This window comes from Sturnus vulgaris, chromosome 26 (assembly GCF_052056855.1).
Source record: "Sturnus vulgaris isolate bStuVul1 chromosome 26, bStuVul1.hap1, whole genome shotgun sequence".
NCBI lineage: Eukaryota > Metazoa > Chordata > Aves > Passeriformes > Sturnidae > Sturnus > Sturnus vulgaris.
The window spans coordinates 5,752,847-5,765,843 of NC_142268.1; the positions used below are offsets into that span (position 1 = coordinate 5,752,847).

Consider the following 12,997-nt stretch of genomic DNA (forward strand, 5'->3'; position numbering starts at 1 on the left):
AAATCTTACCTGAGCACTAAAGAGTTAAAGTTTAACACAACTACAAGAGTTGGGCCAGGCTCAGGCCGAGCTGGGAGGCAGCTGAGGTGTCAATCAGCCTTTCTGGGGCTGGGCTGCAGCCCCACACTGCTCATGGCCACCCGGGCAGGCCCGGCCCGGCCGGCAGCAGCAAGAGTCGGCCTCCCCCCCCCCCAACGCCAGAGCCACAGGCTCGTGGAGGAGGAAGCCGTGAAGGTCTTATCACACAACTTTTTCTCCCCCCGGCCATCGGGTCCCCCTCGTTGGCAAACGGGGCCCAAGCGGCCTCCCGAGCCTCCCCCCCACATGGAGGAAGGGGAAGCTCAGTGTTATGAATGATGTTCTATTTTTTCCAATTTATCAAGCAACAAGATTAAATTTAATAGTAAGTTTTTAATAGTAACAAAATGAATACAATCAAAGTATTGGAGATGACAATTAAAGTATTGGAGATGAAACAATCAAAGTGCATATATTTAAGAATATACAAAATTTGGCAGTAAGTAATTTAGTATAATTGAGGTTCGTATAAAGCATAAGCAAAACCGACCGGGGAGGGGCCCCCCTCTGACCGGGGATACGGGGAGTGGCTCGCCATTCCTCACGTATCAAAGCATTCAGGCCAACAATCCCACTTATACTGTAAGTTACAGAAGTTTCTAAAAAGCTCCTCCTAGTTTCTATTCCTAAAATTTACGTAACTATACTGCACGGTGCATGCTCTACTAATGGGTTAGGGGGTCTCTCATCCTTTTGAGGGTCTTATTTCCGGTGAAGGCTCATCATCTTCATCAGTGACCGAGGTGTGACCTGCAGGTAGCGCAGGTGCCCTGTGTGACTGAGCAGATGTTTTCCATAACATGACTTTAATTAAGTCCCATGCTTGGAATCATTCCATTTTTGACAGCTTCAAGGTTGAAGCTGTATTTCTAGATGCTGCTTATCAGACCTCCGTCCTTCTACTATTCTTATCTGACTTTCTTCTAACCTCCTTCTTCGACTCCCAACCTCTGTAAGATGTCTTTTATCCTGTCTCACCCATCTCCCCCTTCTCACTCTGTAACAATTGTCTTCTATTGATCTAAATACAATTTTGTTAATATAGTTACAACTTAATTAGCACGAATCACATTTATCACATCAGGTTGATGTTACCTGCTCAGCCGCCGGAAAGACAAAGAGACTCAGTTCCGGATTACTTCCTTCAAAATGTGTGTTCACGGAGTGAACTAACTTTCTCTAATTAGCTGTTGCAGGTATCCCAACCCCCACAAAGGAAATTCTCTTAGAGAAAATCTCTCTCTGAGTTTCTTCTTCCTAAGTCAACCTATCACACTGTTGAATCTGAGAAAGATAGTGTATATTCATACACACTCACTGACAGACACAGAACAATTAACAGTAAGTGGCACAAATTAAGGGCCACTAGCAAAGACACTAACAGGTTACCTACTCAGGAAAAGAAATCCATCAGAGGACTACTAATATTCAGACTGAAGTTTTGAAATTTCAAGTTATTCTTACATCCTTAAAACCATATGATCTTGAATACATCTTCACCAATCTTAAGGGGGCAAATAGGGATATCTTTCTGTTTCAATAAATAGGTGGAAAATGTATTATCCTCAGAATAACTACAGTCAGCAATATTTATGAAACAATATGCTGGATTGGAGGGCTTTTCATGAAAGAAAAAAGCAAAATAATTAATTTAGCAGCTATAATCACAAGAAGTACCCAATTCCATCATTTTGTTATATATCCCCTTCCCCCAGGTTCTGGGGCAACAAGTGTTCAGATTACCTACTGTTTCTGGCCTTGTGAGTAGCTTGGTGCTCAGTAGCCAAACCCTTCAACACCACAGATCTGAACGAAGAGAGCAGCCTCTTCTCAAACATCTTCAGAGAGTGACAAGCCATTTGATTAATGCAGCTGTGTTTTCCCTTTCTTGAATCTCTTACGTGATCCTGTCTGTATGTGATGTTACTCATTTCTACAGCTTCATGTACATCCAGCAAAACATTTTGTCTCATTGTAACCTGTAGGCTCACTTATATTCCCAATGGCACCATGGAGCATGCTTAGAAAAACTAAGCACATGCTTGGGAACATGTCACAACCCAATGGGTTACCTGGCTTGTGGGTGAGTAGGGATCATGACTTTGGTTTCTAGGACTCCATAATCCACAAGACACAAGACATGGAGACTTTTATCCTCTAAATTGCTCTACCTTATTACAGATTAGCACGAATAGCACAAAAATCAGCAAGTGGATATGATTAATAAAATTAAGATATACATATATCAAGCAATGAAAATGATGATAAGCAATCAATAACGTAGTATCAATCATTAGTATGGCAGATAATATCAGCAGCCAATTGTGTAATAGCAACAAAGGGGCTATATGTTTTTACAAACATAATTAGTGAATAGATTATGATAGATTATTTCTATGGGTAAATAATACTGACCAGTATCAAGTGAATTAGATTCAGAAGGGGCCAAACCATCCCAAAGGACAGGACAAACTGACCCCGGCAGGCTACCCAACCATCTCAGAGGTGGTAGGATAATCCCCCAAAACTGTGCCCAAAGTCAATACAGTAAAATAATTATGCTCTCACTTCGGAGATTATCTGCATCACTGAGCCTGGAGCCAGACATTAAGTGCTCGCTAAAAGTTTCTGTGGCATTTCACCTGTCGGGTGCAGTCCTGTTGCCCCTCAGTACTGGGAATGCTTTAACTGTTCCACCCACAGGCTGCTGGTCACCCAATGATAATGCAGCATGTGTTCTTCCTTGCAGCCTCCTCCTCCTCTTTCATCCGGCCGAACTTTGGGAACTGGAATTCCTGTTTTGGGGAAAAAACAAGTGAAAGTGCATTGGCTTGGGTATTCCTCCTGCCCAAGTCCATCTCTAGAAGTTACCAGGTGTCTTGTGTATTGGTATCCACTCTCTCTGGGCTGCGAGGTCTCCTGGGAATCCCAGAGGTTCCCCTTCTCTGGGCTCCCTAGTTGGGTGTCACAGGGGCTCTAGGGGTACCGCCTGTCGGGCGCCCGTTTCAGAGCCCTGGGGTACCCATTGAGAGGAATGTCAAATTGGTCTTTACAAATGAGTTGTGGATCTACTGGTGGATAAGACTAGCACTGAGAGATAAAAGAAACAACGGGATGGATTCCACTGACTGATGAATGGAAAAAGATATTTGCCTTTACAAACAAACTGTAGGGCTGCTGATAACTGAAATTGGATATCGAAAGATGAAAGAAGCAACGGGGGAAATCTGTGAATTCTATAAGAATTAAAAATTAAAAGGGAGGGTTATACATTAGAGGGGAATTTCAGGTTTCAGGTGTACCGGGAAGTCTGTGCCTCTCAAGTACCTCAGCCCATGGGGAAAGAGAGAGGGAAATGCGGCCGGGAAAATAGGATAAAAAGGAGGCTGCGTCCTCCGAAAATTTGAGAGATCCCAGGGGAATGTCCCATGGCCTCTCCCTTTATTCGAATAAAGCAAAAAGGGCTCCTCTGTCTCCTTTTTGGACATAAACCTCTGGTGTTTGTGGATTAATTTTCCTGACACCATTGAATTTTCCAAACCAGAGAAATACAGAGCCCTGGCAGTACACAGTAGTGACACAGAACAGGGCAGGGCAAGGAGATGCCAAAATTTTAACTTCTACTTGCATTTAAGAACTTTTGTTTAGAGTTCTACTATAGCCACTATTAACAGTCAAAGATACTAAAAATACTAGTAATTATCATAACAACTGTAATGTTAATAGCAAAACTAGAGATAATAGCAATAATAAGAATTAATGGTGATAAAAACCCTGCCATACTTATACTAGGTTTGCATGGCCAGGTATTGGTAAGGGGGGCTCTAGGAGCACCTTCTGTGAGAGGCTGCTAGAAGAAGCTGCTCCTCCATGTCCTGCAGAGTCAATGCCAGCCAAAGCTGGGCCAGTTAGAAATGCTGGTAATGCCTTTGGGATAACAGATTTAAGAAAATGGGTTCTCGTGTAGTTGTAACTGTGACCAGGGAAGGGCAGAGTGAGAACATGTGAGAGGAACAACTGTGCACACAGGCAGGGCAGGGCAGGAGGAGGGGCAGGAGCTGCTCCAGGTGCTGGAGCTGATTGCCCTGAGATTCCGTGGTGCAGTCCGTGGTGAGGCAGCTGGGCCCCTGCAGCCCATGGAGGGCACAGAGGGCAGAGATGCACCTACAGCGCCTGGAGGAGCCCGTGCCCGAGTAGGGGAATGCCTCAGCAGAGGCTGTGACCCCATGAGAAACCTGTGCTGGAGCAGGGACCTGGTAGGACTAGTGAGCCCATGGAAGTGTGACCCACGTTGCAGCAGTTTGTGAAGAACTGCTGTCCGTGAGGTGAACTCACCTTGGAGAAGTTAATGGACAAGTGTCTCTGGGGGAGACCCATGGTGCAGCAGGGGAACGACTCCTCTACTCGAGCAGCAGAAGAAACAACACGTGATGAACTGACCAGACCCCCCATTCCCTGTCACTCTGCGCCCACTGGGGGAGGAGATAGAGCTGGGAAGGAGAGAGGGATTAGCAGAGGGTGTTTTTAAAGCTTTATTTTACTTCTCATTATCCTGCTCTTATTTTGATAAGAATAAACTTGATTAGTATCTCTAATTTTGAACCTGTTTTTTCCATGATGGCATTTGCAGAGTGATCTGTTCCAGTCCTTATCTCAACCCATGAAGACTTAATTCTATTTTCTGTCCCCTGTCCATCTCTGGAAGGGCGCAAGAGAGCAGCTTTGGTGAGTGCCTGGCATCTAGCCAGGGTCAACTGACAACACATCCTTTATTTCATTCTTTCTTTCCAGAGTTTACCGTAAAGAGGCTGAGTGGGACTTTGATAGAGGGAGTGAAGGTGGTGGGGAGCAATGGGGACAGGAGCCACAGGAATGGGGGAAAGGCATCAGAGGTGCCCAGGCAGCTGGCAGGGGCCAAGGCCTGTCCCCCTGGCCCAACAGCAGCCCCGTGCCCTGCCCAAGGCGCTCCCACCAGGGGCTGGGCCCAGATGCAGGGGGAGACCTCAGTTCCGGGGGCAGCGTTTCTGCCCCGACCCCCGTCCAGCCCAGCCTCCCCCGAATGCGCAGTGACCACTGGCACGGCTGCACTGGACAGCGTGACCTGCTGGGGACACTGAGAGCTGCCCCCACTGTGACACTGCCCTTGGGATTTCACAGGCACCAAACAAATCACAGCCAGTCCCACTCCTTGTCGCGTTCCACAAACTGGAGGGCATCAGAGCCAGCCCTGCCCCTTGTGATGTCACAGACACCAGAGCACATCACAGCCCAGCTCCTTGTGATGTCACAGGCCCTACGAGTGTCCCGAGTGTGAGGAGGAGTTCAAAGAGAGCTCAGCCTTGACAAAATACCAACAGAGGCACCACTAAGGGAAGCCCTGCAAGTGCCCCGAGTGTAGGTAGAGCTTCGTGCGCTGCTCCAGCTCCATTCCCCATGGGAGGATTCGTGTTGGATGATCTTCAGTGATCCCCGTTGGGCAGAGCCCCAGTGACTCGTCTTGCTGGTGATCCGAGTTGGGAAGACACCTGGCTGGGGGGTTCCACATCCTCCTGGTTCCCCATGGTCTGGATTTTCTTTTCATTTCTCTTTGTCCTTTCAAAACACCCAAAACCGGGGTAAAAATAAAGACGTTGAACTAAGACATGGATGGGGATATGGGGGAATCTTCCAGTGGTTGTGGGGGATGATGTGTTCGAAGGAGTTGAGGGTTCTTGGGAGGGACTTGGGGGTTGCTCAGGGCTTTGGGGACCTCAGGCCAAGCGGCTCCGGGTGTGCTGGGAGACCCTGGCGGAGGTTCTGGGGCAGCTGATCAAGGACATCCTGCCCTGGAACTGTCCTCATGTCCACCCATCCCAGTTCCCGGTGTTACCTGTCCAGGATTGTCCTCTCCACACTCTCTCTCCCCTTGCCCTCCACCCGTTCCCGTGTAACCCCACTCCCACTCCCAGTCCCATCCTCCTCCCACCCCAATCCGGATCCCATTCCCGATCTCATTCACTGTTCCGTATTCTTTATCTGGTTGCCATTCCCATATTCAGAGTCCCATACTCCCTGCCCTGTTCCCGTATTTCGATTTCTATATCCCTTGTCCAGTTCCCATATTCCCATTCCCTGTCCCTCTCCCCTCTCGCCGCCCCCATACTTCCGGTCCCACCCCGGCCCTCACGTGATCGGGTCCCGCCCACCAATCACAGCACACGAGCGCTCCCTTATTTGCATAACCACACCCTTTAATTTGGCCCCGCCCAGCGCCGGCTGCAGCCGGGGCTGGGCGCTGTTTCTGCCAGTAAGAGCGGTACCTGGGGGGAAAGCCCTCCCAATTCCTTCCTGGTGCTCTCAGGATCGCTCCCGATGCTCCCAGGATCCCTCCCAGTGCCGCGCGAGGCGGAGCCGGTTCGGCATCACCCCAAGGGCAGAGCGCGGCTGCTTCCGGGTGTGGGCACCTGCCCGGGCCGGGCTGGGAGCGGAGGAGGAGCGGGAGGAAGAGGAGGAGCAGGAACAGGAGGGAGAGAGGAGGAGGAGGAGCGGAAAGAAGAGCAGCGGCAGAGCCACGCGGTTTACCCAGCTGCCCGTTCCCCCGGGTCAGGTAGCATCCAGCCCCCCCCGGAACCCGTAGGTGAGCGGGGAAGGTGAGCTCGACCCAAATCCATCGGAGGGTCTCCGGGAGGGATATTTTTGCGGGCAGGGGATGTTTGGATCTTGCTGGACTCCAAAGCCGAGTCGGAAATGCCCCCTGGGGGATCTTGGGGGTCCAACGTGGCGATCGCCCGGTACCGGCGGAGAGCGGGGGGCGATATCGGGTCTGGGTATCTCCGGGAGAGTCCGGGGTGGAACGTGGGAGCCCCCGAGTGAGGAGAGCCGGAGGGGCGATCCCGGAGCCGGGGGACCGCTGGCAGCCGGGAGGAGTGGGGGAGGCTGGAGATGACTGGGGTCCGGGCCCCCCGAGGCTGAAAGGGGCAGTGACTTCTCAAGCTGGACCTGGGCAGCGGGACGGTCAAACCCAATGTACTCAGGTCTTGTTTTTCCACCCTAACCAGATTTCCCTTTCCCAATCCTTGGCCGGATGGAGGAGGAGGAGGCCTCGAGGAAGATGGCCCGGGAGCCCCAGGCAGGTGAGGAGGAAGTCAGTGCCCCGTGCCGCTTTCCCCGTCTGTCCTGCTCCACCTCCCAGCCCAGTATCACCCTTGCCTGCAGGACAACCCTGCTGCTGATGCTGTCCTGCTAGAGACACACTGGGGGGATCTCCTTCCCATTCCCTGTGGCATGGAGGCAAATCCCATCCTCTGCTTGTCCTTCCGCCCCCAGACAAGGAGTTGAGGATGGAGACCACGGAGGACAAATCTCCTCGGCAGAACCTCGTGGAAGAGGCCGTTTGGAGCGGCTCCACGGCGCAGGAATCCAGTGGGGAGGAAAAGCCCCGAAGATCCCGCATGGGGGGGGGCTGCAAACGCAGATCACGGACATCCGAGGAGGAAAGCCCCAGCTTGGGCTGGGGAGGTGGCCAGAGCTTGGAGCTGGGGGTCCATGAGCAGCTTCACGATGGGGACAAATCCCACAAGTGCTCTAAATGTGGGAAGAGCTTCAGCCAGAGCTCCAACCTGATCCGCCACTGGAGAATCCACACGGGGGAACGGCCCTATGAGTGTGGGGAATGCAGGAAGAGGTTTCAGACCAACTCCACTCTCCTCAGGCATCAGCGGACCCACACAGAGGAGAAGCCCTTCTGCTGCCCTGAGTGTGGGAAGGGCTTCAAGCACAACTCGGCCCTTGTCACCCACCGGCGCATCCACACCAGGGAGAGGCCCTATGAGTGTCCTGAGTGTGGGAAGAGCTTCAGCCAGAGCTCCACCCTGACTGCCCACCAGAGGATTCACACAGGGGAACGGCCCTATGAGTGTGGGGAGTGTGGGATGAGCTTCAGGACAAGCTCTGAACTGACTGTCCACCAGAGGATTCACACAGGGGAAAGGCCCTACGAGTGTGGGAAGTGTGGGAAGAGCTTCAGCCGGAGCTGCCACCTGATCCGCCACATGGGAATCCACACAGGGCAATGGCCCTACGAGTGTGGGGAGTGTAGGAAGAGCTTCAGGACAAGCTCCGAACTCATTGTCCACCAGAGGAGCCACACTGGGGAGAGGCCCTACGAGTGTGATAAATGCAGGAAGAAGTTTAACACCAGCTCCCATCTCCTCCTCCACCAGCGGATTCACACAGAGGAGAGGCCTTTCCGCTGCCTCGACTGCAGCAAGGGCTTCAGGCAAAAGTCTGGCCTCGTCAAGCACCAGCGCGTCCACACTGGGGAGAGGCCTTACAAGTGTCCTGAGTGTGGGAAGTGCTTCTCACAGAGCTCAGCCTTGACCCGACACCAACGGAGGCACCTCAAAGGAAGCCCTGCAAGTGCTCCGAGTGCGGGAAGAGCTTCGGGCACTGCTCCAGCTCCATCCCCCATGGGAGGATCCGTGTTGGATGATCCCCAGTGACCCCTGGTGGGCAGAGCCCTGTGATCCATGGTGGCAGTGATCTATGTTGGTTGCCCTGGCTGGGCACCTCCACATCCTCCTGGCTCCCCGTGGGCACCTGGACACATCCACAAACCAATGTCAGAAATCCATTGTGGAGAACTTAATTTGTCGACTTCTGACCCCAGAAAAATCGCACTTTTTGCTTCTTCTGGTGGTGTCAAGTAACACTGGATGGCCTTGGAGATTATCTCCAACATATATCCATTGTTTTAATTTTCTCTGGCCCAGCATCTTCCACAGCCAAATGGGGATGGATTGGGGAAAAACTCACGATTTTGGAGATGGTGAGGTGGAAACCCCTCCAAAAAAGGTTCTTTCCGCCCACCCAAGCGTGTGGATGCTCTTCTGGCAGGGACATGTAAATAATTTTATTTTAGCCTTGAAACGAAAGGTTTTTGTTCCTCCCTTTGAAACCTGTGAAACTGGGGTAAAAATAAAGATGTTGAACTAAAAAATGTGGGAAATGTGGGGAACGATGACATGAGTGGGGCCATGGGGGGACATGGCCATGGATGGAGACACAGCCATGGATGGGGACCTGGGGACACATGGGGAACAGGGATGGGGACATGGGAGGACACAGACATCCAAAGGGACATGAGAGAACATGGACATGGGTGGGGACATGAACTGGGACAACATCAATGCCACCACAGTGCCACCAGCACCTTCATCTTGGCCATAATGAAGCGCTGCCTGATGCAGTTCATGGCACCAAGTCCTCACTACACCACATGGTGTCCCAGCTGAATGTCACCACCCACCTGGGCAGGATGAGGAACTTGCTCAACTGGTGAGAAGTAGCCTGGAAGCAAGTGACAGCCACCACAGTGTCCCAGGGGCCAGGGACCAGGTAGAGAGGGCTCACAATCTGGCTGTACTCAGGGAGGGATTTTTGGGGTGTTTTGATGAGGAATTGGAGGGGTTTGAGGGGGTCCCAGCTGGGTTTTAGGATGAATTTGGGGAATTTTGGGGAGATCCTGGATGGGTTTAGTTGAGGATTTGGTGGATTTTCAGGATCCCAGTTGGGATCTGGGGGCTCCCTGAGGGGTGGAATTTTGGGTTGAATTAGTGGAATTTTGGGGATTTCCAGTTGAATTTGGGGGGGGGTGGATTTTGGAAGATCCAGGTGAGTTTTGAGGGTTTCAGGCAGATTTTGGGGAAAATTTGGGAGATTTGGGGTTCCTGGGTAAATTTTGAGTTGAATTTGTGGGATTTTGGGAGTCCCAGTTGAATCTTAGGGTGAGTGTGGAAATCTGTGAGTTGCAGGCGAATATTGCGGTGAATTCTGGTGATTTTGGGGGTCCCAGGTGAGCATCTGAGAGTCCCAGGTCAATTTTGGGATGAATGGGGGGAACCAGGTCTATTTTAGGGTAAATTTTGGTGATTTTAGGAGTCCCAGATGGGTCTTGGAGTGAATTTGGTGGATTTTGGGGTATCTGGGGGAGTTGTGAGGAGGATTTTGGAAGGGACCCTCCTGGGGGACTTTTTTGAAGATTTGGGGGATTTTGGGGTTCCTGGATGGAGTTTGGGGGATAGCAAGTGGGATTTGGGAGGTCTGGGTGAATTTGGGGGATTTTGGGGGTTTCCAGGTGGGCTTGGGGATTTCAGGATGAGATTTGGAGGAGATTTGAGGGATTTTGGAGGGTTCCAGGTGAATTTTGGGGTGAATTTGCGGGATTTTGGGGGAGTTTTGAGGAGGAATTGGAGGGGTTTTAGGAGGTGCCAGATGGGATTTAGGGTGAATTTGGGGAATCTGGGGGGTTCCTAGATTGGTTTAGTTGAGAATTTGGTGGATTGTGGGGATCCCAGGTGGGATGTGAGGGGTCCCAAGTGGAATTTGGGGTTCAATTTGTGGAATTTTGGGGTCCCAGGTGGATTTTGGGCTGAATTCGGGGGATTTGGGGCATCGGGAATTGGAGGGTTGCAGGTGAGCATTTGGGAGTCCTGGGTGAATTTTGGGAATAATTTTGGGGGTTCCAGGTGGATTTTCGGGTGAATTGTGGTGATTTTGGGAGTCCCGGATGGGTCTTGGAGTGAATTTGGGGGATTCTGGGGCATCTGGGTGGGTTTTGAGGGGGATTGGTTGCATTCTTGGGGTAAATTTGGGAGGTTTTGGGAGGGACCAGGTTTTGGGGGAGATTTGCGGGATTTTGGGGCTTCCAGGTAGGACTTTGGGGTGATCTCTGGGGCTTCGGGGGTCCCGGGTGAATTTTGGGGTGAATTTGTGGCATCTTGAGGGTTCCAGGTGGAATCTGGGGTTCCAAGTGTGATTTTGGGAGATGCAGGTGGAATTGTGTGGGGGATTTGGGGGATTTGAGGGAATCCAAGCTGGATTTTTAGGGTGAATTTTGGGGGATCCATGTGGGATTTTGTGGGTCTCAGGTGAGGGTTTGGGGGATGCAAGGTGGAATTCTGGGGTGAATTTGGAGAATTTTGGTGGAATGTTGGGGCTCCAAGGTGAATTTTGTGGGTCCCAACTGAATTTCGGAATGAAGTGGTGGGATTTTGGGTGTCCCGGGTGGATTTGGGGGTGAATTTGGGGGGTTTAGGGGCATCTGCGTGAGGTTTTGGGGGATTTGAGGGATGTGGGAGTTCCTGGATGGGTTTTGGGGTGAAATTGCGGGGTTCTGAGAGGGATTAGCAAGATTTTGAGGGCTCCTTGACGGATTTTGGGGGCATGGGAACGATGTTGGGGGTGTCGCAGATGGGTTTTGGGGGATCCCTGAGGGATTTTGTTGAAGATTGAGGAATCTGCGAGGATCCCATGTGGGGTTAGGGGGGTCCCTGAGGGGTTTTATTGAAACTTTCAGGAGTTTTGGAGGTTCCCGGGTGGGTTTGGGGGTTAGTTTGTGGGATTTTGGGGGATCTCAGGTATATTTTGGTGAAATTTGAGTCATTTTGGAGGATCCTTGAGGGGTTTTGGAGGGCTGTTGGAGGTGAAATTTGGAGAACAACTTAATAATTCAATTGAACAGCGCTTGAAACCTCCCCCCTCCCCCGTCCATGGCCGGCTTTCTCATTTTAAAAGCCAAAACAGCCTCGGGTCGCCCGCCGCGGCGCCAAGTAGAGCCTTAATTGATGGCCATGAGCCCCCCGCCACTAATGAGGTTCGTTAAATTACCTGAATGAAGGAATGAGTGGCTCAAACGCCGCAAGACCCGCCCAAGCTCGACCGCTGCTAGCGCTGGACTGAGGGTTGAGGGAGCCTCGGCGCCCCTTTGATCATCTCGGTAGCCCCTCCCCCTTTGCCGCCTTTCAGCCAATCACGACGCCGCCTGCCTGAGAATAGCCCGCCCTTTTTCCCGCCCTGTTCTTTCTCGGTCAGCCAATCAGCGCACGGGTCTGCCCTCGGCAACAGACGCTGGCCAATCAGAGAGCGTTACAGAAAGGGCAGGAAACGCTTTGCCAACGAGAGCGTCGGGTGCCTCAGGGCACGCGGCCAATCAGATCGCAGCGGCCGCGAGGGAAGAAGGGCGCAAAATGGCGGCCGAAAGCAAGTGGGGCAGCGGTTGGTGCGCTTTTGGGGGTCCCATTTGGGTTTTGAGGGGGATTTGAGGGATTTTGGGGGGTCCGAGATGGGTTTGGGGGTGAATCTGGGGGGCTTGAGGTGAATTGGAGTGAGAGGAATGTTGAATTTGTCTTTACAAATGAGTTGTGGATCAGCCTGTAGATAAGGCTAGCACTGAGAGATAAAAGAAACAATGGGATGGATTCCACTGATTGATGAATGGAAAGAGATATTTGCCTTTACAAACAAACTGTAGGGCTGCTGATAAATGAAATTGGATATCGAAAGATGAAAGTAGCAACGGGGGGAAAACTATGAATTCTATAAGAATTAAAAATTAAAAGGGAGGGTTATACATTAGAGGGGAATTTCAGGTATCAGGCGTTCTGGGAAGTCTGTGCTTCTCAAGTACCTCAGCCCATGGGGAAAGAGAGAGGGAAATGCGGCCGGGAAAATAGGATAAAAAGGAGGCTGCGTCCTCCAAAAATTTGAGAGATCCCGGGGAATGTCCCATGGCCTCTCCCTTTATTCGAATAAAGCAAAAAGGGCTCCTCTGTCTCCTTTTTGGACATAAACGTCAGGTGTTTGTGGATTAATTTTCCTGACAGGAGGGATTCTGTTAGGGGATCCCTGATGGACTATGTTGAGGATTGGAGCCATTTTGGGGGGATTTGAGGGATTTTGGGGGGTCCCAGGTGGGGTTATGGGGGTCCCTGAGGGGTTTTCTTGAAAATTTCAGGAGTTTTGGGGATTCCCAGTTGGATTTTGGGGTGAATTTGTGGGATTTTGGGGCATCTTGGTAGTTTTTAGGGTGAATTCTTGAGGTGGGCTTTGGGGCTTCTGGGTGGGTTTAGAGGGAGATTTGAGGAATTTCGGGGGTCCCTGA

At 51.3% G+C, this 12,997-nt stretch overlaps 1 protein-coding gene and 1 long non-coding RNA gene across 3 annotated transcripts; one reads left to right on the forward strand and one right to left on the reverse strand.

Annotated features, from left to right (window-relative positions):
- Positions 1-391: 391 nt before the first annotated feature.
- On the reverse strand, positions 392-6,509 carry LOC148221215 (uncharacterized). Of its 2 annotated transcripts, XR_015808537.1 has the most exons (3): positions 6,378-6,509; positions 4,414-5,670; positions 392-2,873 (listed from the first exon to the last, which is right to left on the reverse strand). It is a non-coding gene; the product is annotated as an uncharacterized LOC148221215 (long non-coding RNA). The 2 variants fall into 2 exon arrangements; XR_015808536.1 differs by lacking the exon at positions 6,378-6,509 and having other exon boundaries at positions 4,414-6,335.
- On the forward strand, positions 6,430-8,990 carry LOC106858018 (uncharacterized). Its single transcript, XM_014884428.2, is given in 4 exon segments — positions 6,430-6,694; positions 7,116-7,190; positions 7,384-8,457; positions 8,460-8,990. Coding segments are annotated over 4 exon segments (1,503 nt in total). The 3' UTR covers positions 8,549-8,990.
- Positions 8,991-12,997: the final 4,007 nt, after the last annotated feature.